This window comes from Oncorhynchus keta, chromosome 1 (genome assembly GCF_023373465.1).
Source record: "Oncorhynchus keta strain PuntledgeMale-10-30-2019 chromosome 1, Oket_V2, whole genome shotgun sequence".
Lineage (NCBI taxonomy): Eukaryota > Metazoa > Chordata > Actinopteri > Salmoniformes > Salmonidae > Oncorhynchus > Oncorhynchus keta.
The window spans coordinates 7,881,914-7,900,230 of record NC_068421.1 but is presented as its reverse complement, the minus strand read 5'-3'; the positions used below and the strand labels follow the sequence as shown (position 1 = coordinate 7,900,230).

The following is an 18,317-nucleotide window of genomic DNA, read 5'->3' as shown; positions in this document are numbered from 1 at the left end:
TAGCCTAGTGGTTAGAGTGTAGAGGAGGCAGGTAGCCTAGTGGTTAGACTGTAGAGGAGGCAGGTAGCCTAGTGGTTAGACTGTAGAGGAGGCAGGTAGCCTAGTGGTTAGAGTGTAGAGACGGCAGGGTAGCCTAGTGGTTAGAGCGTAGAGGCGGCAGGGTAGCCTAGTGGTTAGAGCGTAGAGGCGGCAGGGTAGCCTAGTGGTTAGAGCGTAGAGGCGGCAGGGTAGCCTAGTGGTTAGAGCGTAGAGGCGGCAGGGTAGCCTAGTGGTTAGAGCGTAGAGGCGGCAGGGTAGCCTAGTGGTTAGAGCGTAGAGGCGGCAGGGTAGCCTAGTGGTTAGAGCGTAGAGGCGGCAGGGTAGCCTAGTGGTTAGAGCGTAGAGGCGGCAGGGTAGCCTAGTGGTTAGAGCGTAGGGGCGGCAGGGTAGCCTAGTGGTTAGAGCGTAGGGGCTGCAGGGTAGCCTAGTGGTTAGAGCGTAGGGGCTGCAGGGTAGCCTAGTGGTTAGAGCGTAGGGGCTGCAGGGTAGCCTAGTGGTTAGAGCGTAGGGGCGGCAGGGTAGCCTAGTGGTTAGAGCGTAGGGGCTGCAGGGTAGCCTAGTGGTTAGAGCGTAGGGGCTGCAGGGTAGCCTAGTGGTTAGAGCGTAGGGGCTGCAGGGTAGCCTAGTGGTTAGAGCGTAGAGGAGGCAGGTACCCTAGTGGTTAGAGCGTAGAGGAGGCAGGTAGCCTAGTGGTTAGAGCGTAGAGGAGGCAGGTAGCCTAGTGGTTAGAGCGTAGGGGCGGCAGGGTAGCCTAGTGGTTAGAGCGTAGAGGAGGCAGGTAGCCTAGTGGTTAGTGCGTAGAGGAGGCAGGTAGCCTAGTGGTTAGAGTGTAGAGGTGGCAGGTAGCCTAGTGGTTAGTGTAGAGGAGGCAGGTAGCCTAGTGGTTAGTGTAGAGGAGGCAGGTAGCCTAGTGGTTAGAGTGTAGAGGCGGCAGGTAGCCTAGTGGTTAGAGTGTAGAGGCGGCAGGTAGCCTAGTGGTTAGAGTGTAGAGGAGGCAGGTAGCCTAGTGGTTAGAGTGTGGAGGAGGCAGGGTAGCCTAGTGGTTAGTGTAGAGGCGGCAGGTAGCCTAGTGGTTAGACTGTAGGGGCGGCAGGGTAGCCTAGTGGTTAGTGTAGAGGTGGTAGGTAGCCTAGTGGTTAGAGTGTAGAGGTGGCAGGTAGCCTAGTGGTTAGAGTGTAGAGGCGGCAGGTAGCCTAGTGGTTAGAGCGTAGAGGAGGCAGGTAGCCTAGTGGTTAGAGCGTAGAGGAGGCAGGTAGCCTAGTGGTTAGAGCGTAGGGGCGGCAGGGTAGCCTAGTGGTTAGTGTAGAGGAGGCAGGTAGCCTAGTGGTTAGTGTAGAGGAGGCAGGTAGCCTAGTGGTTAGAGTGTAGAGGAGGCAGGTAGCCTAGTGGTTAGAGTGTAGAGGAGGCAGGTAGCCTAGTGGTTAGAGTGTAGAGGAGGCAGGTAGCCTAGTGGTTAGAGTGTAGAGGAGGCAGGTAGCCTAGTGGTTAGTGTAGAGGAGGCAGGTAGCCTAGTGGTTAGAGTGTAGAGGAGGCAGGTAGCCTAGTGGTTAGTGTAGAGGAGGCAGGTAGCCTAGTGGTTAGAGTGTAGAGGAGGCAGGTAGCCTAGTGGTTAGAGTGTAGAGGAGGCAGGTAGCCTAGTGGTTAGAGTGTAGAGGAGGCAGGTAGCCTAGTGGTTAGAGTGTAGAGGAGGCAGGTAGCCTAGTGGTTAGACTGTAGAGGAGGCAGGTAGCCTAGTGGTTAGACTGTAGAGGAGGCAGGTAGCCTAGTGGTTAGAGTGTAGAGGCGGCAGGGTAGCCTAGTGGTTAGAGTGTAGAGGCGGCAGGGTAGCCTAGTGGTTAGAGTGTAGAGGCGGCAGGGTAGCCTAGTGGTTAGAGTGTTGAGGAGGCAGGTAGCCTAGTGGTTAGAGTGTAGAGGAGGCAGGTAGCCTAGTGGTTAGAGTGTAGAGGAGGCAGGTAGCCTAGTGGTTAGAGTGTTGAGGAGGCAGGTAGCCTAGTGGTTAGTGTAGAGGAGGCAGGTAGCCTAGTGGTTAGAGTGTTGAGGAGGCAGGTAGCCTAGTGGTTAGTGTAGAGGAGGCAGGTAGCCTAGTGGTTAGAGTGTAGAGGAGGCAGGTAGCCTAGTGGTTAGAGTGTAGAGGAGGCAGGTAGCCTAGTGGTTAGAGTGTAGAGGCGGCAGGTAGCCTAGTGGTTAGAGTGTAGAGGAGGCAGGTAGCCTAGTGGTTAGAGTGTAGAGGAGGCAGGTAGCCTAGTGGTTAGAGTGTAGAGGAGGCAGGTAGCCTAGTGGTTAGAGTGTTGAGGAGGCAGGTAGCCTAGTGGTTAGAGTGTTGAGGAGGCAGGTAGCCTAGTGGTTAGTGTAGAGGAGGCAGGTAGCCTAGTGGTTAGAGTGTAGAGGAGGCAGGTAGCCTAGTGGTTAGAGTGTAGAGGAGGCAGGTAGCCTAGTGGTTAGTGTAGAGGAGGCAGGTAGCCTAGTGGTTAGAGTGTAGAGGAGGCAGGTAGCCTAGTGGTTAGAGTGATGGACTAGTAACCGAAAGGTTGCAAGATCGAATCCCAGAGATAAGGAAAACATCTGTTGTTCTGCCCCTGAACAGTTATCCCGCTGTTCCTAGGCCGGCATTGAAAATAATATTTATATTTTTCCTAACTGACTTGCCTCATTAAATAAAGGTCAAATAAGTAAAAACAGATGACACAACACTGAGGAATACAGATGACACGACACTGAGGAATACAGATGACAACACTGAGGAAAACAGATGACACGACACTGAGGAAAAACAGATGACACAACACTGAGGAAAACAGATGACACAACACTGAGGAAAACAGATGACAACACTGAGGAATACAGATGACACAACACTGAGGAAAACAGATGACAACACTGAGGAATACAGATGACACAACACTGAGGAAAACAGATGACACAACACTGAGGAAAACAGATGACACGACACTGAGGAATACAGATGACACAACACTGAGGAAAACAGATGACACAACACTGAGGAAAACAGATGACACAACACTGAGGAAAACAGATGACACAACACTGAGGAAAACAGATGACACAACACTGAGGAAAACAGATGACACAACACTGAGGAAAACAGATGACACGACACTGAGGAAAACAGATGACACAACACTGAGGAAAAACAGATGACACAACACTGAGGAATACAGATGACAACACTGAGGAATACAGATGACACAACACTGAGGAAAACAGATGACAACACTGAGGAATACAGATGACACAACACTGAGGAAAACAGATGACACAACACTGAGGAAAACAGATGACACGACACTGAGGAATACAGATGACACAACACTGAGGAAAACAGATGACACAACACTGAGGAAAACAGATGACACAACACTGAGGAAAACAGATGACACAACACTGAGGAAAACAGATGACACAACACTGAGGAAAACAGATGACACAACACTGAGGAATACAGATGACACAACACTGAGGAAAACAGATGACACGACACTGAGGAAAACAGATGACACAACACTGAGGAAAAACAGATGACACAACACTGAGGAATACAGATGACACAACACTGAGGAAAAACAGATGACTAGCAGAATTACTTTGGTACAACTGCGGGTTGAACAGCGACCGCGGCTTTATTTAATTTGACATGGAAGACATATTGATACCGTAGGTCTTTTTTTCTCCAAATGCTGCCTGTATAATACAATATAAAATACACATTAAACACTATATACATCGCATCCGGAAAGTATTCAGACCCCTTGACTTTGTCCACATTTCCTTAAAATGGATTCTATTTTTTTTATTATTTTTTTTTATCCTCATCAATCTACTCACACCACCACCCCATGTTTTCAACTGGCCTACCTGGTGAAATAAAAAGAGAATGACAAAGTGAAAACAGGTTTAGACATTTTTGCACATTTATAAAAAAATATATATTAAAAAAATAATAAGAAACTGATATAACTTATTTTCATAAGTATTCAGACCCTTTGTCTATGAAACTCTTAAATTGAGCTCAGGTGCATCGTGTTTCCATTGATCATCCTTGAGATGTTTCTACAACTTGATTGGAGTCCACCTGTGGTAAATGCAATTGAATTGGACATGATTTGGAAAGGCACACACCTGTCTATATAAGGTCCCACAGTTGACAGTGCATGTCAGAGCAAAAACCAAGCCATGAGGTTGAAGGAATTGTCTGATGAGCTCCGAGACAGGATTGTGTCGAGGCACAGATCTGGGTAAAGGTACTAAAACATTTCTGCAGCATTGAAGTTCTCCAGGAACACAGTGGCCTCCAACATTCTGCAGCATTGAAGGTCCCCAAGAACACAGTGGCCTCCATCATTCTGCAGCATTGAAGGTCCCCAAGAACACAGTGGCCTCCAACATCCTGCAGCATTGAAGTTCTCCGGGAACACAGTGGCCTCCAACATTCTGCAGCATTGAAGTTCTCCGGGAACACAGTGGCCTCCAACATTAAATGGAAGAAGTTTGGAACCACCAAGACTCTTCCTAGCGCTGTGGCCACCTGACCAAACTGAGCAATCGGGGGAGAAGGACCTTGGTCAAAGATAGGACCAAGAACCCGATGGTCACTCTAACAGAGCTCCAGAGTTCCTCTGTAGAGATGGGGAGAACCTTCCAGAAGGACAACCATCTCTGCAGCACTCCACCAATCAGGCCTTTATGGTAGAGTGGCCGGACGGAAGCCACTCCTCAGTATAAGGCACCTGACAAGCCCCCTCAGACCATGAGAAACAAGATTCTCTTGTCACCCATTCAATCTACCTTTTTAACTCTTCATTGTTTTTGATGGGAGCATGATTGTCCACCAACGGCTATTGAAGACATCTGCCAAGAGGTTCAAAACTAAATCAGGTTCAGCGATTAGCAGAAATAAAATCAAAGTCACTAAAATAAAGATCGTGTAGAAAAAAAATATATATATTTAAAAAGCCTGTTCACGGAACTTTTTAAAGGTCCTCTTTGTGATGTCACAAAGCTTAGATTTTTGTCTTCTCACATCTCCATGAACAAACAACTGGGCAACGGTCGCTAATGTCTTGGGACGAAGACGCCAGCAGAAACATATTTCTCTGGTGTATTTGTTGAAATAAGATCAATCGGAGATTACTTCGAAGGATCTCTAGGTTTGGTCCGAGGTAGACTTAAGTCACCAGCTGAATCAGTTTTAGATCATTTTAAGCTCTATTGTAGTCTGTAGTTATAAACTACAATGTTATACGTTGTGGAATATTTTTGTATGTTCCCTTCTTTCTTGTTTCCCCAGTTTGTTTCAAAGTGTTTGATGTGGACCGGGATGGGGTTCTGTCTCGAGACGAAATCCATGAAATGGTGGTCGCACTCCTGGAGGTGTGGAAAGACAATCGCACACACACACTCCCTGTGAGTACTGGTATTCGCACACACACACTCCCTGTGAGTACTGGTAGTCACACACACACTCCCTGTGAGTACTGGTAGTCACACACACACACTCCCTGTGAGTACTGCTAGTACACTCCCTGTGAGTACTGCTAGTACACTCCCCGTGAGTACTGGTAGTACACTCCCTGTGAGTACTGGTAGTCACACACACACACTCCCTGTGAGTACTGGTAGTCACACACACACACACTCCCTGTGAGTACTGGTAGTCACACACACACACTCCCTGTGAGTACTGGTAGTCACACACACACACACTCCCTGTGAGTACTGGTAGTCACACACACACACACTCCCTGTGAGTACTGGTAGTCACACACACACACCCTGTGAGTACTGGTAGTCACACACACACACTCCCTGTGAGTACTGGTAGTCACACACACACACTCCCTGTGAGTACTGGTAGTCACACACACACACACACACACTCCCTGTGAGTACTGGTAGTCACACACACACACTCCCTGTGAGTACTGGTAGTCGCACACACACACACACACACTCCCCGTGAGTACTGGTAGTCGCACACACACACACACTCCCTGTGAGTACTGGTAGTCGCACACTCACACTCACACTCACACACACTCCCCGTGAGTACTGGTAGTCGCACACACACACACACACACTCCCCGTGAGTACTGGTAGTCACACACACACACTCCCTGTGAGTACTGGTAGTCACACACACACTCCCTGTGAGTACTGGTAGTCACACACACACTCCCTGTGAGTACTGGTAGTCACACACACACACTCCCTGTGAGTACTGCTAGTACACTCCCTGTGAGTACTGCTAGTACACTCCCCGTGAGTACTGGTAGTACACTCCCTGTGAGTACTGGTAGTCACACACACACACTCCCTGTGAGTACTGGTAGTCACACACACACACACTCCCTGTGAGTACTGGTAGTCACACACACACACACTCCCTGTGAGTACTGGTAGTCACACACACACACACTCCTGTGAGTACTGGTAGTCACACACACACACTCCCTGTGAGTACTGGTAGTCACACACACACACTCCCTGTGAGTACTGGTAGTCACACACACACTCCCTGTGAGTACTGGTAGTCACACACACACACTCCCTGTGAGTACTGGTAGTCACACACACACACTCCCTGTGAGTACTGGTAGTCGCACACACACACACACACACTCCCTGTGAGTACTGGTAGTCGCACACACACACACACACACTCCCCGTGAGTACTGGTAGTCGCACACACACACACTCCCTGTGAGTACTGGTAGTCGCACACACACACACACACACACACACACACACACACACACACACACACACACACACACACACACACACACACACACACACACACACACACACACACACACACACACACACACTCCCCGTGAGTACTGGTAGTCGCACACACACACACACACACTCCCCGTGAGTACTGGTAGTCGCACACACACACTCCCTGTGAGTACTGGTAGTCACACACACACTCCCTGTGCGTTCTGGTAGTCACACACACACACTCCCTGTGAGTACTGGTAGTCACACACACACTCCCTGTGCGTTCTGGTAGTCACACACACACTCCCTGTGAGTACTGGTAGTCACACACACACTCCCTGTGAGTACTGGTAGTCACACACATACTCCCTGTGAGTACTGGTAGTCACACACACACTCCCAGTGAGTACTGGTAGTCACACACACACTCCCTGTGAGTACTGGTAGTCACACACACACTCCCTGTGAGTACTGCTGGGATACAGGCTAAACGGCTAGTGTGTTGGAGGTGGTTGGGTTTGAATAAGTTACCTCAGTTTTGATTCTTGTTGCCCTGTTTTCAGGAGCTGCTCACCAACGTGTCGGACGTAGTGGAGGGAATCCTGAAGATGCACGACACGACCAAGGTGAGACTCTTCTAGGAGATATATCAGGTGTTTATGGGGCAGTCTGGGTAGCCTAGCGGTTAGAGTGGAGGGACGGCAGGTAGCCTAGTGGTTAGAGTGGAGGGACGGCAGGTAGCCTAGTGGTTAGAGTGGAGGGGCAGGCAGGTAGCCTAGTGGTTAGAGTGGAGGGACGGCAGGTAGCCTAGTGGTTAGAGTGGAGGGACGGCAGGTAGCCTAGTGGTTAGAGTGGAGGGACGGCAGGTAGCCTAGTGGTTAGAGTGGAGGGGCAGGCAGGTAGCCTAGTGGTTAGAGTGGAGGGGCGGCAGGTAGCCTAGTGGTTAGAGTGGAGGGACGGCAGGTAGCCTAGTGGTTAGAGTGGAGGGACGGCAGGTAGCCTAGTGGTTAGAGTGGAGGCGCAGGCAGGTAGCCTAGTGGTTAGAGTGGAGGGACGGCAGGTAGCCTAGTGGTTAGAGTGGAGGGGCGGCAGGTAGCCTAGTGGTTAGAGTGGAGGGACGGCAGGTAGACTAGTGGTTAGAGTGGAGGGACGGCAGGTAGCCTAGTGGTTAGAGTGTAGGGACGGCAGGTAGCCTAGTGGTTAGAGTGGAGGGACGGCAGGTAGCCTAGTGGTTAGAGTGGAGGGACGGCAGGTAGCCTAGTGGTTAGAGTGGAGGGACGGCAGGTAGCCTAGTGGTTAGAGTGGAGGGACGGCAGGTAGCCTAGTGGTTAGAGTGTAGGGGCGGCAGGTAGCCTAGTGGTTAGAGTGGAGGGGCGGCAGGTAGCCTAGTGGTTAGAGTGGAGGGACGGCAGGTAGCCTAGTGGTTAGAGTGGAGGGACGGCAGGTAGCCTAGTGGTTAGAGTGTAGGGACGGCAGGTAGCCTAGTGGTTAGAGTGGAGGGACGGCAGGTAGCCTAGTGGTTAGAGTGGAGGGACGGCAGGTAGCCTAGTGGTTAGAGTGGAGGCGCAGGCAGGTAGCCTAGTGGTTAGAGTGGAGGGACGGCAGGTAGCCTAGTGGTTAGAGTGGAGGCGCAGGCAGGTAGCCTAGTGGTTAGAGTGGAGGGACGGCAGGTAGCCTAGTGGTTAGAGTGGAGGGGCGGCAGGTAGCCTAGTGGTTAGAGTGGAGGGACGGCAGGTAGACTAGTGGTTAGAGTGGAGGGACGGCAGGTAGCCTAGTGGTTAGAGTGGAGGGACGGCAGGTAGCCTAGTGGTTAGAGTGTAGGGACGGCAGGTAGCCTAGTGGTTAGAGTGGAGGGACGGCAGGTAGCCTAGTGGTTAGAGTGGAGGGACGGCAGGTAGCCTAGTGGTTAGAGTGGAGGGACGGCAGGTAGCCTAGTGGTTAGAGTGTAGGGGCGGCAGGTAGCCTAGTGGTTAGAGTGGAGGGGCGGCAGGTAGCCTAGTGGTTAGAGTGGAGGGACGGCAGGTAGCCTAGTGGTTAGAGTGTAGGGACGGCAGGTAGCCTAGTGGTTAGAGTGTAGGGACGGCAGGTAGCCTAGTGGTTAGAGTGGAGGGACGGCAGGTAGCCTAGTGGTTTAGAGCATTGGGCCAGTAACCGAAAGGTTGCTGGATCAAATCCCCGAGCTGACAAGGTACAAATATGTTGTTCTGCCCCTGAACAAAGCCACTGTTCCCCGGTAGGCCGTCAATGTAAAGAAGAATTTGTTATTAACTGACTTGCCTAGTTAAAAAAAAAAAAAAAATGTATTTTTATGTCTGTAATGTGTTTGGGACTATACTTCTCATAATGCGACTGCTGTCCACTGACATTTAGTCCTTGTTGTATTTGACCCTAACCTTTGACCTCCGCACACACAGCTGGGTCACCTGACCCTAGAGGACTACCAGATCTGGAGTGTGAAGAGCGCTCTGGCCAACGAGTTCCTCAACCTGCTGTTCCAGGTCAGAAAACACACACACACACACACACACACACACACACACACACACACACACACATTCATTTTGTGGTTTGTTCCAGGTGTGTGTGTGTCTCTGTTTTGTAGTTGACTTTCTGTGTGTGTTTTCTGCAGGTGTCCCACATTGTCCTGGGCCTTCGGCCTGCTACTCCTGACGAGGAGGGACAAATCATCAGGTATAAACATCTCCCGATGAACTCTTGTGTTGTACACCTCTACACTTTTTAAAGCTCTGCAATCTCGTGTGTGTGTGTGTGTGTGTGGTGTGTGGTGTGTGTGTGGTGTGTGGTGTGGTGTGGTGTGGTGTGGTGTGGTGTGTGTTCAGGGGGTGGCTGGACAGAGAGGCCAGACATGTGCTTCAGCCTGGTGAGAACAGGTTCCTCATCTCCAGCCAGTGGTGGAAGCTGTGGAAGGACCACGTCAACTATGTGAGTCGAAGTCCAAATCTGTGTCCCAAATGACACCAGGGCCCGTGGGGTCAAACGTAGTGCGCTACATAGGGGATAGGGTGCCAAGTGCCCTACGTAAAGAGGGTGGTGCCAAGTGCACCACATAGGGAATAGGGTGCCAAGTGAACTACGTAGGGGATAGGATGCCAAGTGAACTACGTAGGGGATAGGGTGCCAAGTGCCCTACGTAGGGGATAGGGTGCCAAGTGCACCACATAGGGAATAGGGTGCCAAGTGCGCTACATAGGGAATAGGGTGCCAAGTGCCCTACGTAGGGAGGGTGGTGCCAAGTGCACCACATAGGGAATAGGGTGCCAAGTGCCCGACATAGGTAATAGGGTGCCAAGTGCACTACATAGGGGATAGGGTGCCCAGTGCACCACATAGAGGGGATAGGGTACCAAGTGTACCACATAGAGGGGATAGGGTGCCCAGTGCACTACATAGGGGATAGGGTGCCAAGTGCCCGATGTTGGGAGGGGGGTGCCAAGTGCCCTATGTTGGGAGTGGGGTGTCGTTTGGGAAGCCTAACTTAGCCAGTGGTGGAAGCTGTGGAAGGACCACATCAACTATGTGAGTCCAAAGTCCAAATCTGTGTCCCAAATGACACCAGGGCCCGTGGGGTCAAACGTAGTGCGCTACGTAGGGGATAGGGTGCCAAGTGCGCTACATAGGGGATAGGGTGCCAAGAGCACTACATAGAGGATAGGGTGCCAAGAGAAAAACAGAGGAATAGTGCACTACATAGGGAATAGGGTGCCAAGTGAACTACGTAGGGGATAGGGTGGCAAGTGCCCTACGTAGGGGATAGGGTGCCAAGTGCACTACGCAGGGAGTGGGGTGCCAAGTGCACTACGCAGGAAGTGGGGTGTCGTTTGGGAAGCCTAACTTAAGTTGAAGAGCAGAATATGATAATCACAACAGCCAAGGTTACTGACCATCCTCTCCTCTCTCTCCCCAGGACCACAAGTCCATCCTGGTGGATCAGCCCTCTATCCTCTCCTCTCTGAGGAATCCTCAGGCCTCTGCGACCGTCGAGCCTTCCCCCCTGGAGCCAGGGGTAGGTGAAGGTCTGGGGGTCCCCGGCCCAGCCAGCCCCTCAGAGGAGAGGTCCCCTGATGCTGTGTCCTCTGAAGCCACAGAGACCCAAAGCACAGGTCAGTTCCCAGACTGGCCACTAGAGGGAGCTAGAGCCCTGAGTACCAGGCCATTAGGACCTGATGGGAGCTAGAGCCCTGAGTACCAGACAGGCCACTAGGGAGCTAGAGCCCTGAGTACCAGGCCATTAGGACCTGATGGTCAGCTAGAGACCTGAGTACCAGACCATTAGGCCCTGATGGAGCTAGAGCCCTGAGTACCAGGCCATTAGAGGTACCCTGAGGCCATTAGAGCCTGATGGTAGTTAGAGCCCTGAGTACCAGGCCATTAGGACCTGATGGTCATTAGAGACCTGAGTACCAGACCATTAGGACCTGATGGTAGTTAGAGCCCTGAGTACCAGACCATTAGGACCTGATGGTAGTTAGAGCCCTGAGTACCAGGTCATTAGGACCTGATGGTCGTTAGAGCCCTGAGTACCAGGCCATTAGGACCTGATGGTAGTTAGAGCCATGAGTACCAGACCATTAGGACCTGATGGTAGTTAGAGCCCTGAGTACCAGACCATTAGGCCTGATGGTCATTAGAGCCCTGATGAGTACCAGGCCATTAGGGCCTGATGGTCATTAGAGCCCTGATGACCATTAGGACCTGATGGCCACCAGGCCATAGGAGATGGTAGTTAGAGCCTGATGGTAGTTAGAGCCCTGAGTACCAGGCCATTAGGACCTGATGGTAGTTAGAGCCCTGAGTACCAGGCCATTAGGACCTGATGGGAGCTAGAGCCCTGAGTACCAGGCCATTAGAGCATGATGGTAGTTAGAGCCCTGAGTACCAGACCATTAGAGCCTGATGGTCATTAGAGCCCTGATGAGTACCAGGCCATTAGGGCCTGATAGTCATTAGAGCCCTGATGAGTACCAGGTCATTAGAGCCTGATGGTCATTAGAGCCCTGAGTACCAGACCATTAGGACCTGATGGTAGTTAGAGCCCTGAGTACCAGGCCATTAGGACCTGATGGTAGTTAGAGCCCTGAGTACCAGGCCATGATGGTAGGACCTGATGGGAGATGGTAGAGCCCTGAGTACCAGGCCATTAGAGCATGATGGTAGTTAGAGCCCTGAGTACCAGGCCATTAGAGCCCTGATGGTAGTTAGAGCCCTGAGTACCAGACCATTAGGACCTGATGGTAGTTAGAGCCCTGAGTACCAGGCCATTAGAGCATGATGGTAGTTAGAGCCCTGAGTACCAGGCCATTAGGACCTGATGGTAGTTAGAGCCCTGAGTACCAGACCATTAGGACCTGATGGTAGTTAGAGCCCTGAGTACCAGACCATTAGAGCCTGATGGTTGTTAGAGCCCTGAGTACCAGATCATTAGGACCTGATGGTAGTTAGAGCCCTGAGTACCAGGCCATTAGAGCCTGATGGTCGTTAGAGCCTTGAGTACCAGGCCATTAGAGCCTGATGGTCGTTAGAGCCCTGAGTACCAGATCATTAGGACCTGATGGTAGTTAGAGCCCTGAGTACCAGATCATTAGGACCTGATGGTCGTTAGAGCCCTGAGTACCAGGCCATTAGAGCCTGATGGTTGTTAGAGCCCTGAGTACCAGATCATTAGGACCTGATGGTAGTTAGAGCCCTGAGTACCAGGCCATTAGGACCTGATGGGAGCTAGAGCCCTGAGTACCAGGCCATTAGAGCATGATGGTAGTTAGAGCCCTGGGTACCAAACCATTAGGACCTGATGGTAGTTAGAGCCCTGAGTACCAGGCCATTAGGACCTGATGGGAGCTAGAGCCCTGAGTACCAGACAGGCCACTAGGGAGCTAGAGCCCTGAGTACCAGGCCATTAGGACCTGATGGGAGCTAGAGCCCTGAGTACCAGACATGCCACTAGGGAGCTAGAGCCCTGAGTACCAGGCCATTAGGACCTGATGGGAGCTAGAGCCCTGAGTACCAGACAGGCCACTAGGGAGCTAGAGCCCTGAGTACCAGACCATTAGAGCCTGATGGGAGCTAGAGCCCTGAGTACCAGGCCATTAGAGCCTGATGGTAGTTAGAGCCCTGAGTACCAGACCATTAGGACCTGATGGGAGCTAGAGCCCTGAGTACCAGGCCATTAGGACCTGATGGGAGCTAGAGCCCTGAGTACCAGGCCATTAGGACCTGATGGTCATTAGAGACCTGAGTACCAGACCATTAGGACCTGATGGTAGTTAGAGCCCTGAGTACCAGGCCATTAGAGCATGATGGTAGTTAGAGCCCTGGGTACCAGACCATTAGGACCTGATGGGAGCTAGAGCCCTGAGTACCAGGCCATTAGGACCCTATGGTCATTAGAGACCTGAGTACCAGACCATTAGGACCTGATGGTAGTTAGAGCCCTGAGTACCAGGCCATTAGAGCATGATGGTAGTTAGAGCCCTGAGTACCAGGCCATTAGGACCTGATGGTCATTAGAGCCCTGAGTACCAGACCATTAGGACCTGATGGTAGTTAGAGCCCTGAGTACCAGGTCATTAGGACCTGATGGTCGTTAGAGCCCTGAGTACCAGGCCATTAGGACCTGATGGTAGTTAGAGCCATGAGTACCAGGCCATTAGGACCTGATGGTAGTTAGAGCCATGAGTACCAGACCATTAGGACCTGATGGTAGTTAGAGCCCTGAGTACCAGACCATTAGAGCCTGATGGTCATTAGAGTCCTGATGAGTACCAGGCCATTAGGGCCTGATGGTCATTAGAGCCCTGAGTACCAGACCATTAGGACCTGATGGTAGTTAGAGCCCTGAGTACCAGGCCATTAGGACCTGATGGTAGTTAGAGCCCTGAGTACCAGGCCATTAGGACCTGATGGGAGCTAGAGCCCTGAGTACCAGGCCATTAGAGCATGATGGTAGTTAGAGCCCTGAGTACCAGGCCATTAGAGCATGATGGTAGTTAGATCCCTGAGTACCAGACCATTAGGACCTGATGGTAGTTAGAGCCCTGAGTACCAGGCCATTAGGACCTGATGGGAGCTAGAGCCCTGAGTACCAGGCCATTAGTACCAGACCCCTGAGTACCAGGCCATTAGAGCATGATGGTAGTTAGAGCCCTGAGTACCAAACCATTAGGACCTGATGGTAGTTAGAGCCCTGAGTACCAGATCATTAGGCCTGATGGTAGTTAGAGCCCTGAGTACCAGGCCATTAGAGACCTGATGGTAGTTAGAGCCTGATGGTAGTTAGAGCCTGAGTACCAGATCATTAGGACCTGATGGTAGTTAGAGCCCAGAGTGACCAGTACCAGCCATTAGGAGATGGTAGTTAGAGCCCTGATGGTTGTGGTAGTTAGCCCCTGAGTACCAGATCATTAGGACCTGATGGTAGTTAGAGCCCTGAGTACCAGGCCATTAGGACCTGATGGGAGTTAGAGCCCTGAGTACCAGGCCATTAGAGCATGATGGTAGTTAGAGCCCTGAGTACCAAACCATTAGGACCTGATGGTAGTTAGAGCCCTGAGTACCAGGCCATTAGGACCTGATGGTAGTTAGAGCCCTGAGTACCAGACCATTAGGCCTGATGGTAGCTAGAGCCCTGAGTACCAGGCCATTAGGACCTGATGGTAGTTAGAGCTAGAGCCCTGAGTACCAGACCCACCTGATGGGAGCTAGAGCCCTGAGTACCAGGCCATTAGGACCTGATGGTAGTTAGAGCCCTGAGTACCAGACCATTAGAGCCTGATGGTTAGAGCCCTAGTAGCATTAGGACCTGATGGTAGTTAGAGCCAGGCCATTAGAGCATGATGGTAGTTAGCCCTGAGTACCAGACCATTAGGACCTGATGGTAGTTAGAGCCCTGAGTACCAGACCATGATGGTAGTTAGAGCCCTGAGAGTACCTGATGGTAGTTAGAGCCATTACCAGACCATTAGGACCTGATGGGAGTTAGAGCCCTGAGTACCAGGCCATTAGGACCTGATGGTCAGCTAGAGCCCTGAGTACCAGGCCATTAGGACCTGATGGTCATTAGAGACCTGAGTACCAGACCATTAGGACCTGATGGTAGTTAGAGCCCTGAGTACCAGGCCATTAGAGCATGATGGTAGTTAGAGCCCTGGGTACCAGACCATTAGGACCTGATGGGAGCTAGAGCCCTGAGTACCAGGCCATTAGGACCCGATGGTCATTAGAGACCTGAGTACCAGACCATTAGGACCTGATGGTAGTTAGAGCCCTGAGTACCAGGCCATTAGAGCATGATGGTAGTTAGAGCCCTGAGTACCAGGCCATTAGGACCTGATGGTCAGTTAGAGCCCTGAGTACCAGACCATTAGGACCTGATGGTAGTTAGAGCCCTGAGTACCAGGTCATTAGGACCTGATGGTAGTTAGAGCCCTGAGTACCAGGCCATTAGGACCTGATGGTAGTTAGAGCCCTGAGTACCAGGCCATTAGAGCATGATGGTAGTTAGAGCCCTGAGTACCAGGCCATTAGAGCATGATGGTAGTTAGAGCCCTGAGTACCAGACCATTAGGACCTGATGGTAGTTAGAGCCCTGAGTACCAGGCCATTAGGACCTGATGGGAGCTAGAGCCCTGAGTACCAGGCCATTAGAGCATGATGGTAGTTAGAGCCCTGAGTACCAGGCCATTAGAGCATGATGGTAGTTAGAGCCCTGAGTACCAAACCATTAGGACCTGATGGTAGTTAGAGCCCTGAGTACCAGGCCATTAGAGCATGATGGTAGTTAGAGCCCTGGGTACCAGACCATTAGGACCTGATGGTAGTTAGAGCCCTGAGTACCAGACCATTAGGACCTGATGGTAGTTAGAGCCCTGAGTACCAGGCCATTAGAGCATGATGGTAGTTAGAGCCCTGAGTACCAGGCCATTAGAGCATGATGGTAGTTAGAGCCCTGAGTACCAAACCATTAGGACCTGATGGTAGTTAGAGCCCTGAGTACCAGACCATTAGGACCTGATGGTCGTTAGAGCCCTGAGTACCAGGCCATTAGAGCCTGATGGTCGTTAGAGCCCTGAGTACCAGACCATTAGGACCTGATGGTAGTTAGAGCCCTGAGTACCAGACCATTAGAGCCTGATGGTAGTTAGAGCCCTGAGTACCAGACCATTAGGACCTGATGGGAGCTAGAGCCCTGAGTACCAGGCCATTAGGACCTGATGGTCATTAGAGACCTGAGTACCAGACCATTAGGACCTGATGGTAGTTAGAGCCCTGAGTACCAGGCCATTAGAGCCTGATGGTAGTTAGAGCCCTGAGTACCAGGCCATTAGGACCTGATGGTCATTAGAGACCTGAGTACCAGACCATTAGGACCTGATGGTAGTTAGAGCCCTGAGTACCAGACCATTAGGACCTGATGGTAGTTAGAGCCCTGAGTACCAGGTCATTAGGACCTGATGGGAGCTAGAGCCCTGAGTACCAGGCCATTAGGACCTGATGGTAGTTAGAGCCATGAGTACCAGACCATTAGGACCTGATGGTAGTTAGAGCCCTGAGTACCAGACCATTAGAGCCTGATGGTCATTAGAGCCCTGATGAGTACCAGGCCATTAGGGCCTGATAGTCATTAGAGCCCTGATGAGTACCAGGCCATTAGAGCCTGATGGTAGTTAGAGCCCTGAGTACCAGGCCATTAGGACCTGATGGTAGTTAGAGCCCTGAGTACCAGGCCATTAGGACCTGATGGGAGCTAGAGCCCTGAGTACCAGGCAATTAGAGCATGATGGTAGTTAGAGCCCTGAGTACCAGGCCATTAGAGCATGATGGTAGTTAGAGCCCTGAGTACCAAACCATTAGGACCTGATGGTAGTTAGAGCCCTGAGTACCAGACCATTAGGACCTGATGGTAGTTAGAGCCCTGAGTACCAGATCATTAGGACCTGATGGTAGTTAGAGCCCTGAGTACCAGGCCATTAGAGCCTGATGGTCGTTAGAGCCTTGAGTACCAGGCCATTAGAGCCTGATGGTCGTTAGAGCCCTGAGTACCAGATCATTAGGACCTGATGGTAGTTAGAGCCCTGAGTACCAGATCATTAGGACCTGATGGTCGTTAGAGCCCTGAGTACCAGGCCATTAGAGCCTGATGGTTGTTAGAGCCCTGAGTACCAGATCATTAGGACCTGATGGTAGTTAGAGCCCTGAGTACCAGGCCATTAGGACCTGATGGGAGCTAGAGCCCTGAGTACCAGGCCATTAGAGCATGATGGTAGTTAGAGCCCTGAGTACCAGGCCATTAGAGCATGATGGTAGTTAGAGCCCTGAGTACCAAACCATTAGGACCTGATGGTAGTTAGAGCCCTGAGTACCAGGCCATTAGAGCATGATGGTAGTTAGAGCCCTGAGTACCAAACCATTAGGACCTGATGGTAGTTAGAGCCCTGAGTACCAGACCATTAGGACCTGATGGTAGTTAGAGCCCTGAGTACCAGGCCATTAGAGCATGATGGTAGTTAGAGCCCTGAGTACCAGGCCATTAGAGCATGATGGTAGTTAGAGCCCTGAGTACCAAACCATTAGGACCTGATGGTAGTTAGAGCCCTGAGTACCAGACCATTAGGACCTGATGGTCGTTAGAGCCCTGAGTACCAGGCCATTAGAGCCTGATGGTCGTTAGAGCCCTGAGTACCAGACCATTAGGACCTGATGGTAGTTAGAGCCCTGAGTACCAGACCATTAGGACCTGATGGTAGTTAGAGCCCTGAGTACCAGACCATTAGAGCCTGATGGTAGTTAGAGCCCTGAGTACCAGACCATTAGGACCTGATGGGAGCTAGAGCCCTGAGTACCAGGCCATTAGGACCTGATGGTCATTAGAGACCTGAGTACCAGACCATTAGGACCTGATGGTAGTTAGAGCCCTGAGTACCAGGCCATTAGAGCCTGATGGTAGTTAGAGCCCTGAGTACCAGGCCATTAGGACCTGATGGTAGTTAGAGCCCTGAGTACCAGACCATTAGGACCTGATGGTAGTTAGAGCCCTGAGTACCAGGTCATTAGGACCTGATGGTCGTTAGAGCCCTGAGTACCAGGCCATTAGGACCTGATGGTAGTTAGAGCCATGAGTACCAGACCATTAGGACCTGATGGTAGTTAGAGCCCTGAGTACCAGACCATTAGAGCCTGATGGTCATTAGAGCCCTGATGAGTACCAGGCCATTAGGGCCTGATAGTCATTAGAGCCCTGATGAGTACCAGGCCATTAGAGCCTGATGGTCATTAGAGCCCTGAGTACCAGACCATTAGGACCTGATGGTAGTTAGAGCCCTGAGTACCAGGCCATTAGGACCTGATGGTAGTTAGAGCCCTGAGTACCAGGCCATTAGGACCTGATGGGAGCTAGAGCCCTGAGTACCAGGCAATTAGAGCATGATGGTAGTTAGAGCCCTGAGTACCAGGCCATTAGAGCATGATGGTAGTTAGAGCCCTGAGTACCAAACCATTAGGACCTGATGGTAGTTAGAGCCCTG

The 18,317-nt window shown here is 51.3% G+C and overlaps 1 protein-coding gene across 1 annotated transcript in view; it reads left to right on the top strand.

Moving 5' to 3' along the window:
• The window catches only part of LOC118380406 (ubiquitin carboxyl-terminal hydrolase 32-like), a 175,935-nt gene that overhangs the window by 45,988 nt on the left and 111,630 nt on the right, over positions 1-18,317 (top strand). The window contains exons 8-13 of the mRNA XM_052469303.1: positions 5,345-5,460; positions 7,344-7,406; positions 9,195-9,278; positions 9,410-9,471; positions 9,621-9,723; positions 10,706-10,901. Coding sequence (XP_052325263.1) covers positions 5,345-5,460; positions 7,344-7,406; positions 9,195-9,278; positions 9,410-9,471; positions 9,621-9,723; positions 10,706-10,901 — 624 coding nt within the window. The remainder of the gene's footprint in view (positions 1-5,344; positions 5,461-7,343; positions 7,407-9,194; positions 9,279-9,409; positions 9,472-9,620; positions 9,724-10,705; positions 10,902-18,317) is intronic.